The following is a 19,787-nucleotide window of genomic DNA, read 5'->3' as shown; positions in this document are numbered from 1 at the left end:
CTCTGTCCAAGTGCTGAACCCAGAGTGGTGCTTTCTAACCAAGGCGCCCACTGTGGGGCCCTTGTGAGCTGGAACAGTTTTGGTGCCCTTCTAGCAGGGCACCCAGCTGCATAATACAATTGTTGAAGACCTGGGCCAAGACAGATGTCCCACCTGAGTTCAGAGTAAAGCCAGCTGCCCAGTCACACACAGAATTAGAATGCAAACTTTGCTTGCCCAAGGTTATCACTAGGGATACATATAAGCCATCACTTAGAATAAAGAATGAAAAACCTACCTTTTTTGTAAAAGCCAAAGTTGTAGCTACTGCTACATGTGTGCAAACACAGCACTAAGACATAGGGACTTGAGAGGTCACAATGATGTCACAAATATACATTGGGAAAAAAGACAGCATTTTCAATAAATCGTGCTGGAGAAAACTGGATTTCAATGTTCAGAAAAGTGAAAATTTAATCACATGTTAAGACACAAAGCAAACCATAGATACAGTAATAGTGGAATAACATCTTGAATGCTATCTGACCACAGTAGAACAAAGTTAAATAACAATACCAACAGAAATGACAGGAAATAATATAATCCATGGACATTAAACAGCACACTGTTGGATAAAAGAAAGAGTTACTGAAGAAATCAAGAAGGTAATAAAAACTATCCTAGAATTGAATAAAAATGAAAACTTAACCCATGTTGCACAAATGAAGGTGGTCCTGAGAGGAAAGTTTATGGTAATATATAAAATATCAGAGAACCCAAAAAATAACCAGACAATGCTTAAAACAATTAGTCCCATATGTCTCACTTCAAACAAAACTCAACAACCCCATAATGGATCTCATAGACATCTAAAACCCTGATACTCTGAAGCTTCTCAAAGAATAAAGTCTGTGTCAATTCACAGATGAGGGTAAGGACTCTGAGAGTGGTACATGGCAGTGCAGGAAAGACAGTTGTCAAGCATCTTGTGAAACTAAATGGCTTCTGTACAACAAAGAAAACAGTCCAGAGAAGAGAAACCCACAGAATGGAAGAAAGTATTTGCTATTTATACATGGAATGTGAGTAGTGTCTAGACAATACAAACCAAACCTAACAAAAAAAATCAAGAAAACAAACAAACTAATTAAAAATAGGCTATGGAACTGAATGAAAATTTCTCATTTTAAAAAGAGAAAGAAATATAAATGGCTAGCGAGCTCTTTAAAAATTGTTCAGCATCTTTATCCACCATGGAAAAGTGTTTAAAATCCCAACTTAACCCCATCAGAACAGCCAAAATTAGAAATATAAATGATTACAAATGTTGGTGAAAATGTTGTGGAAGGGGAACATTTATCCACTGTTTATGAGAATACAGCCACTTTGGAAATCCGTATGGATTTTTCTCAAAAATGTAGATATGACCCAGCTCTTCCCATCCTAGGTACACAACCAACGGGCTCTATATCTTACCAGAGAAACACTTAGACATCCATGCCCCTTGCTGTCACAACAGCCAGGAAATAGAATCAACATAGATGCCTACCAATTGATGAACAGAATATAATTTAAATGATGGAATATTACTCAAGTACAAAGAAAATTACAATTATTATGTTTTCAGGAAAACAAATGAAGCTGGAAATTATTGTTAAAGCTACTATGAACATACTGGAGCATGTTTCCTTGTGGTATGGTGGAGCATCTTTTGGGTAGATGCCCAGGAGTGGTATAATTGGATCTTCAGGTAGAACTATTTTTAATTTTCTGAGGAACTGCTAGATTGTTTTCTAGGATGGTTGTACAAGTTTGCACATCCACCACCAATGGAGGAGTGTGCCTCTTGTTCCTTACCAGCAAGCATGTGCTCTTGTTTCAGTTTTTGCTCTTAGCCATTCTGATGGGTGCCAGATAGAATCTCAGAGTCATTTTGATTTGCATTTCCTTGAAGACTAAGGTCTTTGGATATTTCTTTATGTGCTTCTCTGCCATTTGAGATTTTTCTCTTGACAATTCTGGTTAGCTCTGTACCTATGGTGGCTTGACTATGCTTGGCACAGGGAGTGGCACTGTTAGGAGGTATGACCTTGTTAGACTAGGCGTGGTCATCTTGGAGGAAGTGTTTCATTGTAGGGGTATGCTTTGAGATCTTCCTCCTAGCTTCCTGGAAGTCAGTCTTCTCCTGTTTGCATTTAGAACAAGATGATGAACTCTCAGCTCCTCCTGCACCATGCCTGCCTGGATGCTGCCATGCTCCAGCCTTGATGATAATGGACTGAACCTTTGAACATGTAAACCAGCCTCAATTAAATGTTATTCTTATAAGTGTTGCCTTGGTCCTGGTGTCTGTTCACAGCAGTAAAACCCTAACTAAGACAGTACCCCATTTTTAATTAGGTTATTTGGTTTGTTGGTGTCCAATTTCTTGTGCTCTTTATATATTTTGGATATTAACCCTCTGTTAGATGTGGGGTTAGTGAAGATCTTTATCCAATCTGTAGGCTATTTTGTCCTATTGACTATGTCTTTTGCCTTACATAAGCTTTTTGGTTCCAAGGTGTCCCATTTACCAATTGTTGATCTTAAGAGCCTGAACCACCGGTGTTCTGTTCAGGAAATTGTCTCCTGTGCCAATTTATTTGAGGCTATTCCCCAGTTTTTCTTCTATTAGATTTAGTGTATCTGACTTTATTTTAAGGTTTATGGTCCACTTGGGATTGAAGTTTGTGCAGGATTGTAGATACAGATCTATGTGCATTCTTCTACATGCAGGCAAACAGACCACCATCATTTGTTGGGGATGCTTTTTTTTTTCCATTGTATGGCTTTGGCTTCTTTGTCAAGAACCATGTGTCCATAGATATGTGTGGGTTTATTTCAGGGTCTTCACTTCAATTCCATTGATCAACCTGTCTGTTTATATACCAATACCATTTTTATTAGTATCATTCTGTAGTACAGCTTGAGATCAGGGATGGTGATACCTGAAGAAGTTCTTTATTTAAAACATGAATGTTTAAACAAAAGACAGTAAATACGGGCCCAAGTTAGCTCTCTGAGAAGCTCACTATCTGATACATCCTTCTGGATCTTTTAAGATTTCAGGTTTGACATCTGTATTTATGACTCATTTTTATCAAATATTTCCTTACAGTGATGGGTATGAGTCAAAACTGATTTTTTTCCTCCTGCATGTAAACAACCAAAATGCACATTTATAGTCTTCAAAACTTGTCATGGAAGAAGAGTGGCATTTAGCATATTAAGTGCTTGATAATTTAACAGAAAGCATGTGGGCCATTGGAAATGTGTAACCAGCATTAACTACTTTGTGAGCTTTTCTTTCTTCCATACTTTTCCACTCCTTTTCCATCCTTTCAATCCCCTAACACTAGATAAAGAACAAAGAATAGAGGTAAGGGGGTAACATTGTTGTTGCTAGTGTACAAGGCGAATAAATGTTAGCTGCTGTGGACAATCTGAAGCAGCCCCAACTTCAACACCGGGCATTAAAATGAAAACATATTCTTATAATATTTCTGAGTTTTTTAAAAAAGAAACCAAAACTCCATAATTGTCACTATATTTATTCTTTTCTATTGTAAGCCATGTACTTCATGTAGCAGGAAATTATAAAGAGACATTTTCAAAGAACTAAGCGCTTTTTGGATCAGTGCCAAGATTTTCAGGAGACCTCTCCTGTTCAATTCTAACCTTTATCAGTTTGATGTATCCACACTTTTTCTTTCCCATGGAAATATAAATAAATCCATGTCCACAACACAAACCTTTTGAGAGCTTCCATTCTGATGCTAACACACTTGTATAGTATATAAGCTGATTTAATTCCGGATCTTTCTGTAACCCAGTGTCTCTCAGGTGCTCTTGTTCCTTTCTCATTAGCATTCAGAATATTTAAAGTTAGCTGAACACTATTTAGTCAATACCTGGGGGTCTCTATTCGTCCTTTTTGTTTTATTTTATTTTATTTTCTTCTTATTTATTTATTTATTTATTTATTTATTTATTTATTGTTTTTTTTTTTCAAGACAGAGTTTCTCTGTGTAGCCCTAGCTGTCCTGGAACCCACTCTGTAGGCCAGGCTGGTCTTGAACTCAGAGATCCACCTGCCTCTGCCTCCCAAGTGCTGGGATCAAAGGCATGAGCCACCACTGCTCAGCTTCCTTTTTGTTTTATAAGCATTTCTTTTAAGGTGTAATTAGATCTTTCTGTAACTGCTTGTCCTGTGAGATGTTATGGTAATATGCTTTATAATAAGGAAAGAATGGCTTCATCTTAATGGAGATATATATAGAGACATTTTTCATCTTAATTTAGACAGATATCCCTATAATAGCCATTATTTCCAGTAAATGTGCAATTACAGAATCAGCCTTTTCAGAATTCAAACCAGTGGTCATTGAAACTGAATATGTATCAATGGTATTCTGTGAAAACTTTAGTTTTCCAAGTTCTGCAAAATGAAACACATCCATCTGCCAGATTTCATTCCTTTTGGTACCTTTAAAGTTATTCCCAGTGAGTAATACAGTATAGTTATACAAAAAACCAAGTAAGGACAATCTCTTATAGTTTCCTTGGCTTGTTGACAAGTGATAGAATTTTTTCTTTAAGAATTAAAGTTAACATGGTGTTTTTCATGAAAACTTGAGGCTTCTAATGCATGTTCTATTAACAATTGGTCAATTTCTTTATTACCTTGTGCTAACAGACCTAGCAAGCCTATATGAGACTGAATATGGATAATATATAATGCATAGTTTCTACTTCCTGTTTTTTGTTAATAAAAAATGAGGTTAATTCTGAATTATCAGGAAGAAATTCAGCAATTTCAGTAAAACAATTCCTTCTGTGTATTGAGAGCTTGTTATTACATTAAAAGATTCTGGAAAATGTAATAACACCATAAACTTGCATATAATTCTAATTTTTAAATTTAAGAATATGGGCTTTGAATTAATTTGCTTTATTTCTCTTACTCATAGTCTGTAGCTCCTAATTTATTTATGTCAGTATAGAATGTAGATGCTTTAGGAATTAATGTTCCTTTTACAAAATATGTATCCTTTTTACAACATTGTTAGTTCTTTTTATAAACTGAAGATGTTTGCTTTTAGGATATTTGCTGTAAATTTCTCTAAAATAGTTGCTACACCAGCTCTTTGCCAATCTTCACTGATTGCCTAGAATGACATAATCTACTACAACTTCTGCCAGGTCTGTTCCCAACCATTGATATAGTCTTATTCTACTTTTATGATTAAATCAGATTTTTGTGTAAATCTTTAATTTCTTACCTTGATTGTGTGCTAAGAAAATATATTCCATAATACTATCTTCCCTTTGAAAAATGAGCTCAGTAAGAGAATGAATTAAAGGTAAAATAACCAAAATACAATTAAGTTTGATATCTATGTGATCAATGTGTGTGTTGCAGTTGCTTTTCTACAAGGATTGGTTCTCTCTCTCTCTCTCTCTCTCTCTCTCTCTCTATCTATCTATCTCTCTCTCTCTCTGCTTCAACTGTTAACAATAACAATCTTGGACTGTTTAAGTCTGAATCTCCTTATGACACTTGAAACAAATTACTAAACTCTTGAATAGCTAATCCAGTGGTAGATCACAGCCAATTAATATCTCCCATTAAGCTCTGGAAATCATTAAGAGCTTGGAACTGAGCTCTTCTGATCTGTACAGTTTATAGTTGAAATTTTTGTTGAGTTATTTTTATAACCCAAATAGTTAGTAGGTTCAATTCTCATTTCTGTAGTTTTTCATGAGAAATCTGTAGCCAACAGCCTGACAAACTTCTTTGCATTTCTCTAAACATTTTCTATAAAGTATCTGAATCAGAGTCAGCCAACAAAATATCACACATGTAATGATAAATAGTGGATTGAGAAAATTGTCTATGAATTATTTCTAGTGGTTATTGCACAAAAATATTGACATAGAGTTGGACTGTTTAACATTTTTTGTGGAAGAACTTTTCATTGATATCTTTTTACAGATTGAACATTATTATAAATAAGTAGGATGAAAGCAAACTTTTCCCTATCCTGCTCTTGCAATGGTATAGTAAAAAAGCAATCTTTTAAATAAATCATTATCATAGGATATGCTTTAGGTAATGAAGAAAGTAAAGAAATTCCAGGCTATAAGGAACCTATTGGTTGAATTACTTTATTCACCACTCTTAAATCTTTTAACATCCTCCATTTCCCTGGTTTCTTCACAAGCTATCTTGCAGGAGTATTAATCTGAGTACTCCACTGTTGTAAAAGATCCCTTCCCCATAAGTTTATGGGTATATCATCCACGCAAGGCCTTAACTTTCCTGTTTGACATTTTGGATCCACACATTTAACCTATCTCACACTTTATTTTATCTGAGATAACTTTTCAATTCCTAGAAACTGAGTATAAACCTTTAAAAATAGCCATTCTGAGTTCCAAGATTTTTGTGAAATGATACTTATATTAGCTTCTGTACCTACCAACCCTTCTACTTCAATCTTATTTACTTGGAATTTTAATTTTGGCCTCTGATTATTAACAACTGTTTTCCAGAGCACACATTTCCCAGTACTTCAAAACCATCCTGCTCTTTCTATGGGAGTAGCTTTGCCCTTGATATAGGGAAATAGTAGCATCTGTCAGGAGATTTAATTATTTCTTCTTGTTCTTGTTTCTTCTTTGTGCCAGACCACTTAACACACTGTGACCAACAACAACTAACCAACAACCCACCATGACTCTTAGGATCCTAGCATTTTTATACTCTCTGAAAAGTCCCCAGATTATCAAATGTAACACATTAGCAGAAACTATCAGGCACTGGCAGAATCACTCCCCTGCTAGTACATGAGGCAAATCATAGTCAGCTGCTGTGGACAATTCTGAGGTAGCCCCATATTCCATACCTGGGATTGAAATAAAAATGTATTCTTGTAATATTTTTAAACATATTCTTGTAATATTTCTGTGTTTTTAAAAGAAACCAAAGTCTAAAATTGTCACTATAGGGATATGTCAGAGATTTCCATGTACTCCTCAACAAAGATGTGTAGATAGACAACAAGCACAAAAATGCTTAACACAATTAGTAACTGGTAAAATACACATCTCAACTATACCAAGACACTTATACACTTGCTGAGATGCTTATCAGAAAAAAAAAAGTCACTCAGAGATTTGGCAAAGATTTGGAGATACATGTATAGAAAATGAAATTCTAAAACCACTGCTAAAAACAGGGAGCAGGAGATGCAGCTAGGTCTGCAAAGTAGCCACTGCACAAGCATGAAAACCTTAATTCAAGCCCTATAGGCAACATAAACAGCCTGGACTTTGTAATATGCTTATAATCCCAGCACTGGCTACGTTGAGATAAGCAGGTATATGTGAGTCCTGGTGAGCTAGCCTAGCCTATGTGGTGAATTCCATGTCAGAAACTGTTTCAAAAATCAAGGTACATGGCTCCTTAGAAATGACACTTAGGATTTGATCTCTGGCTTTCACATGCACACACACACACACACACACACACATCCCATTCATACCATATAAAACAGATACTCCTATCTGCATGAGATGATAGTTACTTCCAAAAAGACTTGTACACAAAGGCTTATAACATCTTGTTAGTAATATCCTCAAATCTGAAGTTTCCAAATGTCTATCATGGTAAGAAAACACAGAATTCATAGTATCTACTCACAATCCCACATTACTCTATAACAAATGATCTATGTGGCAGTGCTAGGGCTCAAATGCAGAACCTGGCCATATTGTCCCTTAGTAAACTCCAGAGGGTGCAGGACCCACTGGTGCTATTACTGAGAATATTTCACTATAAAAACTTCTTTGATCCCTACACTCAGATCCCAATTACTAATGGCCATCAGTGTGCCTGGACACTTTGCAGGCTGGAATGCTAACAACATTAAATCTTGATAGGACCTCAAGGTCTAGCTCTTATGGCATCCACCCTCAGAAGTAAGTACTCTGAGATGCGACAAGTAACAAACAGGACACCCAGTTCAGCTAACAAGGTCTTATCTGTTACCTTCCATTTTCTCTGCTCTTAGTCTCTTTCAGTAACAAGTGTCCTGAGATGGACACTCCAGATGTTTTACAATGGCCCAATATATTGTCATATTTTTAATATACTTTTATTGATTATTTGGATATTTGACATAATGCACCCTGATCACCCTTATTCCCCAGTCCTCCCAGGTGTGCCCCCTACCATTATATCCTCTCCCCAAAAGAAAAGATTTTTAAAAAAGAAGAAAGGAAAGAAAGAAAGAAAGGAGGAAAGAAAGAAAGGAGGAAAGAAAGACAGACAGACTAATTTGAGGTCACCTCTCTGTGCCCCCTCCTCCCAGTGACTGCACCAACCACCAGAGCCAACATGACAGCTTTCAGACCAAGTGCACCTTAATGTCATCAATCCAGATGGCATGCAACACAACCTGGTGGACATGATCACCAAGCACTTGGACCAGAAGGGGTTCTGCCTTGTGACCAGGAAGATCCTTGGCATTTCTGAAAAACACCTGAAGCAGTACTTAATTGAACCAAAAGACTGTACTTTCTTCCCAGGGCTGACGATGTACATGAGCTCAGGGCCAATGGTGGCCATGGTCTGGGAGGGGCTCAATGTGATGAAGACATATAGTGATGCTTAGGAGCATCCAATCCAGATGATTCTAAACCAGGCACAATTCAAGTGGATTTCTGCACTCAAGTGGGAATTCTTAGCAGTGATTCAGTGCAAAGTACTGAGAAAGAGATCAATCTATGGTTTAACCCTAAAGACCTGATTGACTATAACTATTGTGCCCATGAATAATCTTAGGAGTAGAGGTGGATAAGCCAGAAGCCTTTTCAACATTACTGATGGATCCCTGGACATAGTTCTTTATTCTAATGAGTGGATGGATCATATTTTCTAAAACAATAACAATAAAGACTTTGGAACAGGAAAAAAAAGAACTTTTAAGGTCTGGGTATCTAGCCCCTTTGGTAGTGTTTGCCAACATGCATAGAACTCTTGGTTTGATCTCCAGAATTACATAGCTGAGTGAGAGGTGCATATATGCAATACCAGCACTCTGGAAGTGGAGTCAGGAGAATCCAAAGTTCAAAGGTCATCTTTAGCTCCATAGAGAGTTTGAGGCCCATATGAAATACAGGAGACTATCTCAAAATAAGTAAATATAAATAAATAAATACCCTGAAGAACATGGATATATTAGGCGTTTGCATACCTATCATGGTACAGTTTTATATTAGTCAGTTATGTATCTATGCCTATGGTTTCTTAATATTCTTTTTAGAATCTTCATAAGAAAGAAAAAACAATATGGAGGGAGCACACATTCACATGATCATTGAGTTATAAAAATAGCGCAAATGTTCCGAAGCCCTAACAAACCCAGCAGAGGATGAACAAGGAGTTTAAATTATTTTACCTCTCTTGAGAAAATAGTTTGCAAGACCATGTGTAAAGATAGTGTCAGGTTTGGAGGTTCCATAAAATCCCACCATGTTCTCTTCATGCAGTACAAAGTGTGAGAGAATTAAAATATGATGCTTGCTGGTATTCAGTGATGAGTTCCTGGACCACTACAGATGTAAGACTCATCAGATGTTCACAAATCATCTGCAGCTATATCAGACTGTATAATTTGCCTGCCTTCAAATAATCTCTAGATTTCTTACATCACAGAGCATCAATATTGTGAAGAGTTGTGCTAATATATTGTGTAGGTGATAACCAAAAAAATTAGTCTGTTCAAGTCATAACATTGAAACAAAGTTTCCCAAATATTCTCAGGTCTTAGCTGGTTGAGTCATACTTGGAAGCCTTTAGAATGGGAGCAGCCATGTGGCACACTCAAGATTCAGCTTTTGACCAGAAAAAAAGAAGGTCCAATAAATGAAACCAGGAAAACAATTGCTACTCATTTACTGCCTTGTATTCCTGGAAATTTAACTTATGCATGAGCTTATATTCATTTTATGCATTTAACTCAGAAAATGGGGACAATTAAAATTTTAAAAATCAATAAAATGTAAAACCAAAATAACATAAATAGATTTTCGCTGATATACTGGAAGTCATTAAGGCAATTTATCTTGTATGTACCACAGTGAACTTTCTAAAATCCTTCAGGGTGATTTAGTTCCTGGGTAGTAAAAAGAATTTATATTTTTTATTTATATGGTGCCCTTTCCTGTTTCTTTCTGAAATTATCAAACAAGTAGACTTCCTGTTTCATATGAGGAAGGGTGATGAAGAAGATACCCAATGAATGTGCCACCCACTCCCTAATACTCAGCAGTAGGGAGGTGTTCTATGCCATTCAACAGTCTGCACTGTGCCTGTATCAGTGCTGGACGTGACCCTTGTCTTTGTATGCTCCGACAGGGCAGATAAACCATGGAACAGTCTGGTGTGGTAGAAATTGGTGAGAATGGAGTAGAGAGCTTTCTCATTAATCAGCTACCCTATCTTGAATTTCAATGGAAAAAATGAGGGGATTGAAGGAAATGACCTTCCAGATTAGACCCTGTCTTTAAAACACTACATGTTAGGTGTGGGAGATTTCCAAATACCACAGGAAGCAGATGCTATGACAGAAGGTAACAGATGCCAACCATCAGGATCAGAGAACCAAAGGATTTAGACACAGGTGGGAACAAGATTAGAGCAGGTAGAAAGGGTAAAAATCAAAACCAATGAACAAGCTGGGGAATGCAATGGAAACTCCTCAGAGGGAGTCAGTTCTGTGCTGTGCTCATACCATTGTAGGGAAGAAGGAGATGGGAAGGAAGGTGACACAGTGTGTTACAGCAGATCATTGAGGAGCCATGATCTCACTTGAGCTCTTCTTGGCTTGTGACTCAACTGATGATTAAATAAGTTGAGAAGAAGCCTTCCAGAAAGGAAGAGCTAGCTGTCTAGAACTTGAGAACAGAGCCTTCATGTCCTCCTCTTCATAGAGAAGAGAAGGATGCTTATTTCCGATGAAGTGTGTGTCTAAATGTCCAAAAACTAAATGAGAAACTCAGGAGGACAAAGCTCTAAGACTCAGCAGAAGGTTCATAAAAAATGAAGAAAGGGAAACAGGAAGGGTGTTGGAAAGGAGACAGCACCAAGACAGGCATCATCTCCAAACATGACAAGGTAGCTACACAGAGAACTCACATCAGCTGTGGTAGCATGCCTAAAATCTGTACAAGATCAAGCCAGACAAAGTCACAGCCAGAGGAAGGACTTGCAAGGTTCCATCACCAGCTGAGAAAGTATTGGACTACTGGCTGCTGAGGGAAGGACCCCTGGTTTTCTTCAGGGATAAGCTATCCATGCTCCAGTAGATATAGTCCGACACCCACGGAAACAAGCAGCACTAAGTGGACTCGGCGTGGTTTTGCAAAGAGCATGAAACGGGGAGGGGAAAATGGTATATAGGAGAAGAAATAGAAGGGAAGGAATGGGAGTGAATTTGATGAGAGCATATTATATCATGCATGAAATTCTCAATCAATAAAAAAGCACTTTTACTAACAAGGGAGGTGGGGGAAATAAAGGAAGTCTTTAGACTAAGCAAGCTCAATGAGAGAGGTGGGGAGAGAGCTGACAGAAGAGGAAAGAGAAAAGAGAACCAGCTCTGATTAGCAAAAGGAGAGCAGCAAGCCTTTAAGCAGTCTCCTCTTGAGAAGGTTGGAACTGACATCCACATTGGAGTAAAGAAGCCTGGGTTCCTACTCATCTCCTATTCATTTCAGGATACAGAGAAGCATTAACTTTGAGCCAAATGTTGGAAGAAATAAACTGTGAATTACTGATTTATAATTGAAACTCAAGGACTAGAGTGGGTGAAACCCAAAGAGCTCATGATGCTAAACCTGGACACCAAGTTTACTGATGAAAGATACAAGTGCAGCTGCATTTCCAGCTGTGGATAAAATAATCTCTGCTTTAACTGTCACACTCAGGACATCAGCACTTGTGCAAAAACACAAAAGGGAAAGGTGCTTTTAAACAGTTCTGTGTCTGGGCAGAATGGGTTGCACCAACTCTAGAAGCTGCAAAGAGAAAGAAAGGAGGGAGAGAGAGAGAGAGAGAGAGAGAGAGAGAGAGAGAGAGAGAGAGAGACAGAGACAGAGAGAGAGACAGAGAGAGAGAGAGACAGAGAGACAGAGAGGCAGAGAGAGACACAGAGAGAGAAACAGGGAGAGAGAAACAGAGAGAGAGAAACAGAGAGAGAGAGAGACAGAGAGAGACAGAGACAGAGAGACAGAGACAGAGACAGAGACAGAGAGACAGAGAGAGACAGAGAGAGACAGAGAGAGAGAAAAAGAGAGAGAGAAACAGAGAGAGAGAAAGAGAGAGAGAGAGAGAATTTCTAGAATTAAGAAAACACCAAAAACAGCCAAGACCTCATGTGCTGTGCCTAGATCTCTCCTGAGACTCCAGCTGCACCCACCAAAGCACTAGTAAGATCCCAGGGACCTAAGAAAGGATCAAACAACAACATTTGCATTTGGGTTGCCACTCAACTAAATTATTCACAAGAACAAGCAACCAATAAATCTTCAGAGAAACATAAGACAATACAGAGTTTCCAAAGGCTCACAATTTCCAAGAAGAGTTGGACTTTAAGCACAAAGAAAGAAACATAACACAGATATGAAGGAGAAATTGCAGTTGACATGGGTTGATCCCAAGGTGGGACAATTGGGATGTTAGCACTATCAGACAAGGGTCTGTAGTGGTACTGTAATGCACTTCCTCAAAGAGAGAAAGGATGCTTAACACAGATGAAAGAGCCTCATAGCTTCAAGCAGGAAATCAGGAGTATGAATAAGGAACAAAGAAGAAATTCTAATATTTTTTTAAAGTAGCATCAGAAACAAATGTTGGAGTGAGCAAGCAGCAGAATAGAAAGAATATTCAATAAAGGTGAAGATAGAGCAACAGAGTTATAGCCAAAGATAAGGAAAAAATAGAGTTAATCTAAGGAGTGTTGGTTGCAGGTTTTTCTCCCTGGGGGAGATTAGAACTATGTCATTTCCCATGTTCCAAGATCCCAACCACAGGACAAAGCATGACTCTACCACAGTTCACCCTGGGGTACCAATGAATTTACTGGGCTTACTCACAGGACATGGGTGAGGAGTGACTGACAGGAGTCTGGGTGACCTGGAAAGAGCTGCACTGGAAAGGCTGCAGCCACCATGGCCAATGATTCCCTTGTGTCTGTGTGAATGGAGTACCCGTACCCTGTCTTCTTCAGCCCATATACTGTAACCATCCCTGAGATGCCAAGACCAGTGTAATTCAGGTAGAACTGCATATAACTGATTGGGAGAAATGGCTAATACCAAGTGAGGGTCTGTGTTAGTCAGTGTTCTAATGCTGTGAAGAGATACTATGACCACATTTAATTGGCACTGGCTTATGAGTTCAGAGGCTTAGTACATTATTGTCCTGATATTGAAGTGTAGAAGCATGCAGGCAAACATGGTGTTGGAGAATAGCTGAGAGTTCTACATCCTGGTCCTCTGGCAGAAGGAAGGGAGAATGAGGTACTAGTCCTGGCTTGAGCTTCTGAAACCTCTAAGCCCACCCTAGTGACACACATCCTCCAACAAGACTATGCCTACTCCAACAAGGCTAATAGTACCACTCTCTATGGAATAAGAATAAAAATGGTTTCCTGCCTCAGGAGGGGGAGAAGGAACAAGGGAGGGGCAGAGGGAGGGAGGGAGGGAGGGAGGGAGGGAGGGAGGGAGGGAGAGAGAGAGAGAGCCGAAGGTAGTAGGACACTATCCTTAAAGTGCTAAAGGAAAGGCCAACTCCTGTCAGATCACCCAGAAAAACAAAACAAAGCAAACAAACAAACAAACAAAACAAAACAACCAAACAAAAAAAGCGAGAGGGTCTGCTTTCCCTAAGTCCCATTTTTGTATATCTGGGTTATTTTGAAGCAAACTGTTGGTTTTTCATTTCTAAGTATACTTATAAATAAATATAAAGGAATGTATTGCAACATTATAACACCAGTTTATCTTGGTTAATAAACATGTCCTTGTACCTGAAAATTCCATATGTACATGTACCAAGCACACACAAGAGTGAAAATATAAGCTCACATTATTCCACAAAATATCATCTGATTGATCCAAAATGGTATCTATTAATATATATTCTTTTTTACTTAATGTTACAGGAAACTGACACACACAGAGTGAATAGGTAGCATCTTTCCTACCTCTGCTCCTGCTGAAATAAGTCCTGGAAGAGGAAAGGAAATAGCTTGGTTACATTTTCAATTGTCAAGTCAGAGGTGACAGGGATTGGAGAGAGTGTCAGAGAGAAAGCTGTCACTGAAGAAGCCTTCAGGAGGTTGTGTAATGGCTTAGATACTCAGAAGCTCTTGAAGACCCTACAATGGAGCCCCCTAAAGCCCCAGACAAAGAGGTAAACTAGCCTCAGGATGTACTGGTATAATTGAGTTGCTATGAGCAAGCTTTGGAGAGCAAACTCCATGGCTTCCAGGGAGGGAGGATTGGTGCTTTGATGCTAGAGCGAGACTGACAACACAAAGCCACGAGCAAAGTTCCTCCTTTAGAGAAACGGTCAGGCATATCCAGCTTTCTGACATTGCCAAAGGACATTATCATCTATGTGTTCACACTCAAGAACCGTGCAAACCGTGAGTGTGCCTCCATGCAGATTGAGCGCTCCTCTCCTCCATAGATGGATATCACCCCCTCCCCATACTCAAGGGTCAAGGAACTCTGTGGAAGATAAAGCAGAAGGAATTAAGAACCAGAGTGGGGGAAAGTGGGTGAGGAGTTCTGAGAAATGCTGTCCTCTGGATATGACATGGCTTTTGCACTTACAAATTCTTAGCAGCTATATCAAAGCTGTACAACATAAACCCAGTTAAATTGCAAGCTGGGTAAGGGATCCTGGGCCAGTCCCTAGCAGAGGAGGCATGCAGCTGATAGCTGCTCTAATGGAGACTAACTTTTCCTAAGGGGTGTGACTTCTAGTAGGTTTCCCATATCACAGTTTTTGGCCTTCACATTTGTGCACAGACAAGCAGCACTGATTGGACCCAGTGGGTTAACTAAAAGAAGAGGGTGGGGTCTAACATGGAGTTGAGAGAAAGAGAGTTGAAGGGGAAGGATAGGTATGCTCAGAATACATTGTATGCATGTATCATTTTAAAATAATAAATGTAACATATTTTCAAAAAAACAGTACAAATAAGTTACACAAATACCCACTCAGATGATCATAATGTGGGGCTGGAGAGCTAGTTCAGTGGCTTAAGTACTTGCTGTACAAATGTAAAGAACTGACTTCATATCCCCAGCCCCGGTGTGAAAACCCAGTGTAGTTGTGCATGTTTGCATTCCAAGTTTTGGAGGAGAGGGTTGGGGTTGCAGATAGGAAGATCCCTGAATCATTTTTGGCCAGCCAGTCTAGCCAATCAAAGCTACAGATTCAATGAGATGAAGACATTCCATATTGCCCTATGGCCTCCACATATATACCCAGTGGTGTGTGTGTGTGTGCATGTGTGTGTGTGTGTGTACACTTCATGTTTTAAGTAAGTTTAGGGGTTTTTGTTTGGTCATAGCCATGGCTAACCTGAGCTTCAAGCAGCCTAGGGGCTCAGGTGGCACAAACCTTCACAAGAGCCATGCTTTCTCTGCAGTCCTAAGGAGGGAAGGAAGCCCTGTTTGGCTTAGATTATCTAACACTCTCTGTCTAACTCTACTTTTTTCAGCTATCTTAATTTGGATTTTTATTGCTATGAAGAGACACCATGACCACAACAACTCTTATGAAGGAAAACATTCAATTGGGGCTGGCTTACAGTATCAGAAGTTTCGTCCAGTATTGGGAAGCATAGCGGTACACAGGCAGACATGGTGCTGGAGAAGGTGCTGAGATCCTGATCCATGGACATCAGGCAATGAGAATGACACTGGGGCTGGCTTGAGCATTTGAAACTTCAAAGCCAGCTCCATTGACACACTTCTTTCAACAAGGCTATACTTACTCCAAGGCCACATATCCTTTCATGTGCTACTCACTATGAGTATGTGGGGGCCACTTTCATTCAAACCACCACAAGGAGAGTGTGGTGTGCTCCTCCGGAGCTAAAGCTGCACAGTCCATGCTTTCTATTGTCTACAAAATTCCATCTGGTTGCCTTCGTTCAAGAACAAAGAGCCCTTATAAGTTTCTAGGAGCCACTAACAAGACAGGATTCTGTGGCATGAATCAGATCTTGAGTGGTCTGCCCATGTTAGTCCAGACTCAGCTACTTGAACAAAAGCTCCGGTTGTTAATGAGTACTCCACTGGATCCCAGACACTGCCCAGCACTACAACCCAGTCTAAGAGTGACTCTATGATGCCATGGGGCATGCTTATCTACCAACTTATATAGCGTTAACTTCTGCACTTTACATTCCTGGAGCAGTGAATCTTGCCTACAGAAGAGTCCAGCCTGGTGGTTTCTCTGTGTATCCTTCAGCAGATAGTTGATTTCCCCACATTTAGGAGTATACAAAAGATACAACATTGAGCTTTTGATTCTTAGTCCTGGTGACTCAGTGTTTGGGAACAAAGCTACTGACAACTTGTTTCAGCATGACTGAACTCCACCCCTGAGCAGTCACCTACAAGAAAAGGTGTCCCCCAGGACTATCCGCACTGAGTTACAGGATTGCTCAGTCAAGAAAGTCTTTGTAAGGCTGAACATCTGAGTTTGAAGCAGACACACATTCATGAGCAGCAACTCTCAATCTGTGGATGGCAAGGCCTTTGATAAACCTCTAGCTCTAAAAATATTGACATTATTCATAACAGTAGCAACATTATCTGAAGTAGCAACAAAAGTAATTTTCTGCTTCGGTGGTCACCACAAGAAGAGGAACTGTACAAAAGGGCCACAGCACTAGGAAGGGTGAGAGTGGCTATCCCTGAGGCTCACCAGCCAGCCATCCTACCCTACTTGGAAAATTCCAAGCCAGTGAGAGATCCTATTTTAAAGACTGAACATGGATGGTGGCTAAGAAAAAGCATCTGGAGTTGTTCTCTGGCTTCCTCATGCACCATTACATGCATGCACCAGCACACATAGGAATACACAGAAGAAACTGTCTACACAAGGGAGGTCACCATGGTCGATCCCAAGAGGAGCCAGAGCAGCAGGTGCACGGAAGCATCTCCTTTCAAACTTCTATTAACTTGAGCTTACTAGGCTTATATTGTTGAATTTTGTACTTTATTAAGCTACATTGTGTAACCTAAACCTCTTATGGTTTGTACTGTGAACTGTTGATGGCGATGGCCAGGGCCTCTGCTGATTGGTTCTTATTCATAAAGAGCCATCATCCTCATTTCTGCCATTGCCATCTCCCTGCAAAACACATTCATGACAAACTTCACCGTAAGGGGGCTCTTCTCTGAGAATAGGAGTTATCATCTTTCTCCGTAGCTAACCTACCTCACCTTGGGCAATGGAGAGACAGCTACCTCAGACTGCAGATCATCAGAGGTGGACTAAGGGGACTCCAAGAGAAAACACTGAACTCTTACTTACCTAGCACCTCAGTCCTTGGACTGCAGCAGGAATTGCATTTGTGATATGAAGGGTGGACTGATTTTGACATTACTTATTAATGGGGTTGATGGACTGAACATTGGGTAGACATGGACCAGTCCGTGACTTGTGACTAAAGGGGTCTCAGTCTAGAACCCACTAAATGCTGGTATGTAGCCCAACACTTCCCAGAAGGTTTTATTGGTGTCAATACCCTGCAGTCCAATTCTGCCAAAAAGGCTCTTTGCCACTGGAACCAAAAGCTTTTCTTTCCAAAGAAGTTATTGAATGATATTCTGAACTACACAGATGTCTCTACTATATAATCACTGACATGTGAAGCTTTATTAGTTTTTAATTTAAAATCTTATAATGTCAGCCATTATGGATTTAAAAGGCATTTCATCTGGATATTAAGGTAAATGTGGAAGTGGGAAATGAGAGGATCATAGTTCATGAGAATGGGGGCCAATCAAATGACTTGCTGATTAAAATGTTTCATCCACATCTGTTTGAAGGTAGGATATGATAGCTAATACTCATATGAAATAAAAAAATAAATAAAATAAGGCCATAGCTCCCTCTTACATCAGTGTGACAGACCATGGCTTCCCTTGGTGACCAAATAAGCCCAATGTCATTACTAACCCAAACCTCACACCCCCAAACCACTAGAAAGATCCCAATGACAACATTTTCCTGGCATGCTAATGTCACATGCCTGTAATGAATATGCAAGTTCAGTCATGGCAAGCACAAGATAAAGGCAGAGAGTGTAGATTCAGGCTGTATACCAAATACTCCAAAGTACTTACTTACCTTTAGATTAAAAACTAATGGAAGCACTTTGGAATATGTGGCAAGTATTTATTGGTGTGTGCTATCCTGTGAATCTGGGTAAACCGTTTGCTCACAACTGCTCACAAGGGAATCACAGGTGATTGAGAAAGAGAACAGGAAGTCTGGGTGCCCACTAGGGAAGGCTGATGCTCAAGATGGGTGTGGGGAGAACCTGGACTTGTATAGTTGAGTGTGGGAAGTAAACATTTTCGAGCCTTGACCTTCGATGCTGGCGTCTAGAGGCTTTTGCTAGGGTTCCTGGCCCCTGCGTGCCCCACTTTCTCTGAACCTCACTGATTTCCTAGGGATAACTGCAGGGGCACACACACTGGTCCATTAAAGTAAATGTAGCACGTGTCTGTGGCACTGACAAGAGCGGGAAGCCTCTTTGGGAGCTCCAGCTTGGAGGAGCTGATTCAGGGCTCTCTCTGCCTTCCGCAGAAAACTCAATAGAGGCAAACAGCTGCATTTACTAGACCAGGACTTGCAACAGACCAGCAAACAGAGCATCTCCAAGCCCAGGTTATCCCAGAATAGACGCACACACTAAGCCTTCTTAGTTAAACCTCTCCGTCTGTTAAACATCACACATCCTTGGGAATCCACACCATCCATCTACTGTCATCATTGAAGGTGCTAGGGAGGGATGCATGACAGCTCCCAATGCTTGCAAATCTCCTTCCATTCTTTAAAGGTACCCAACAGTCCCCTCCCCTCTGTCGCGTGTCTCTTACCTTATGGCCTTTCCCTGGAGGACACCTGACGTTGTTGGAGGCTCCGGCCGTTTGATTCATGTCCGCGAGAAGTTGGGGGTCCGGATTCTCTACCTTGCAAACTTCCTGGGCGCGTGGAGTCTGACAACACAGATGCCCACCCCAGGGGAGATTGTGTGTGTGTGGTGGGAGGGGGTCCTCCCTCTCCAACCTGGGAGCTGTAGTCCAAGCTTCTGTGAGCCCCTTCCCTCAAAGCCCTAAGGTCCGCAGCCCAGAGACCTAAGAGCAGCTGCTTGTACCCTGAAGGGAGCCCTGGCCGGCGCCAGGCGCTTTGAGGGCGCTCTGCCCAGGGCTGCCTCGCTGGGAAACAGTCCAAGTCTCTCCAAACCAGAAGTGGGAACAGCTCCAAGAGAACTCAAGGAGGAGCGAGAAGCTGGGTGTGGAGTGCGGGATGTCCACGCAGTCCTGCCTTGCGCCAAGAGCCGGGTAGCCACCACAGCCGCGCGCGCACACACGCGCCACCCGCTGAAGCCACGCGGCCCGGACCCCAGGGGCGGGCACTGGGCTCCAGCGCCCTCCTTGCAAGG

The 19,787-nt window shown here is 40.4% G+C and overlaps 1 protein-coding gene across 1 annotated transcript in view; it reads right to left on the bottom strand.

The window, feature by feature from the left end:
- Dpp6 (dipeptidyl peptidase like 6) overlaps positions 1 to 19,666 on the bottom strand; it is a 933,905-nt gene extending 914,239 nt beyond the window's left edge. Inside the window, exon 1 of the mRNA XM_031380237.1 lies at positions 19,222 to 19,666. Coding sequence (XP_031236097.1) covers positions 19,222 to 19,281 — 60 coding nt within the window. The 5' untranslated portion in view covers positions 19,282 to 19,666. The remainder of the gene's footprint in view (positions 1 to 19,221) is intronic.
- Positions 19,667 to 19,787: the final 121 nt, after the last annotated feature.

The sequence above is a fragment of the Mastomys coucha genome, unplaced genomic scaffold (assembly GCF_008632895.1).
Source record: "Mastomys coucha isolate ucsf_1 unplaced genomic scaffold, UCSF_Mcou_1 pScaffold19, whole genome shotgun sequence".
Taxonomy (NCBI): Eukaryota; Metazoa; Chordata; class Mammalia; order Rodentia; family Muridae; genus Mastomys; species Mastomys coucha.
This window is presented reverse-complemented; position numbering and strand designations above follow the sequence as displayed.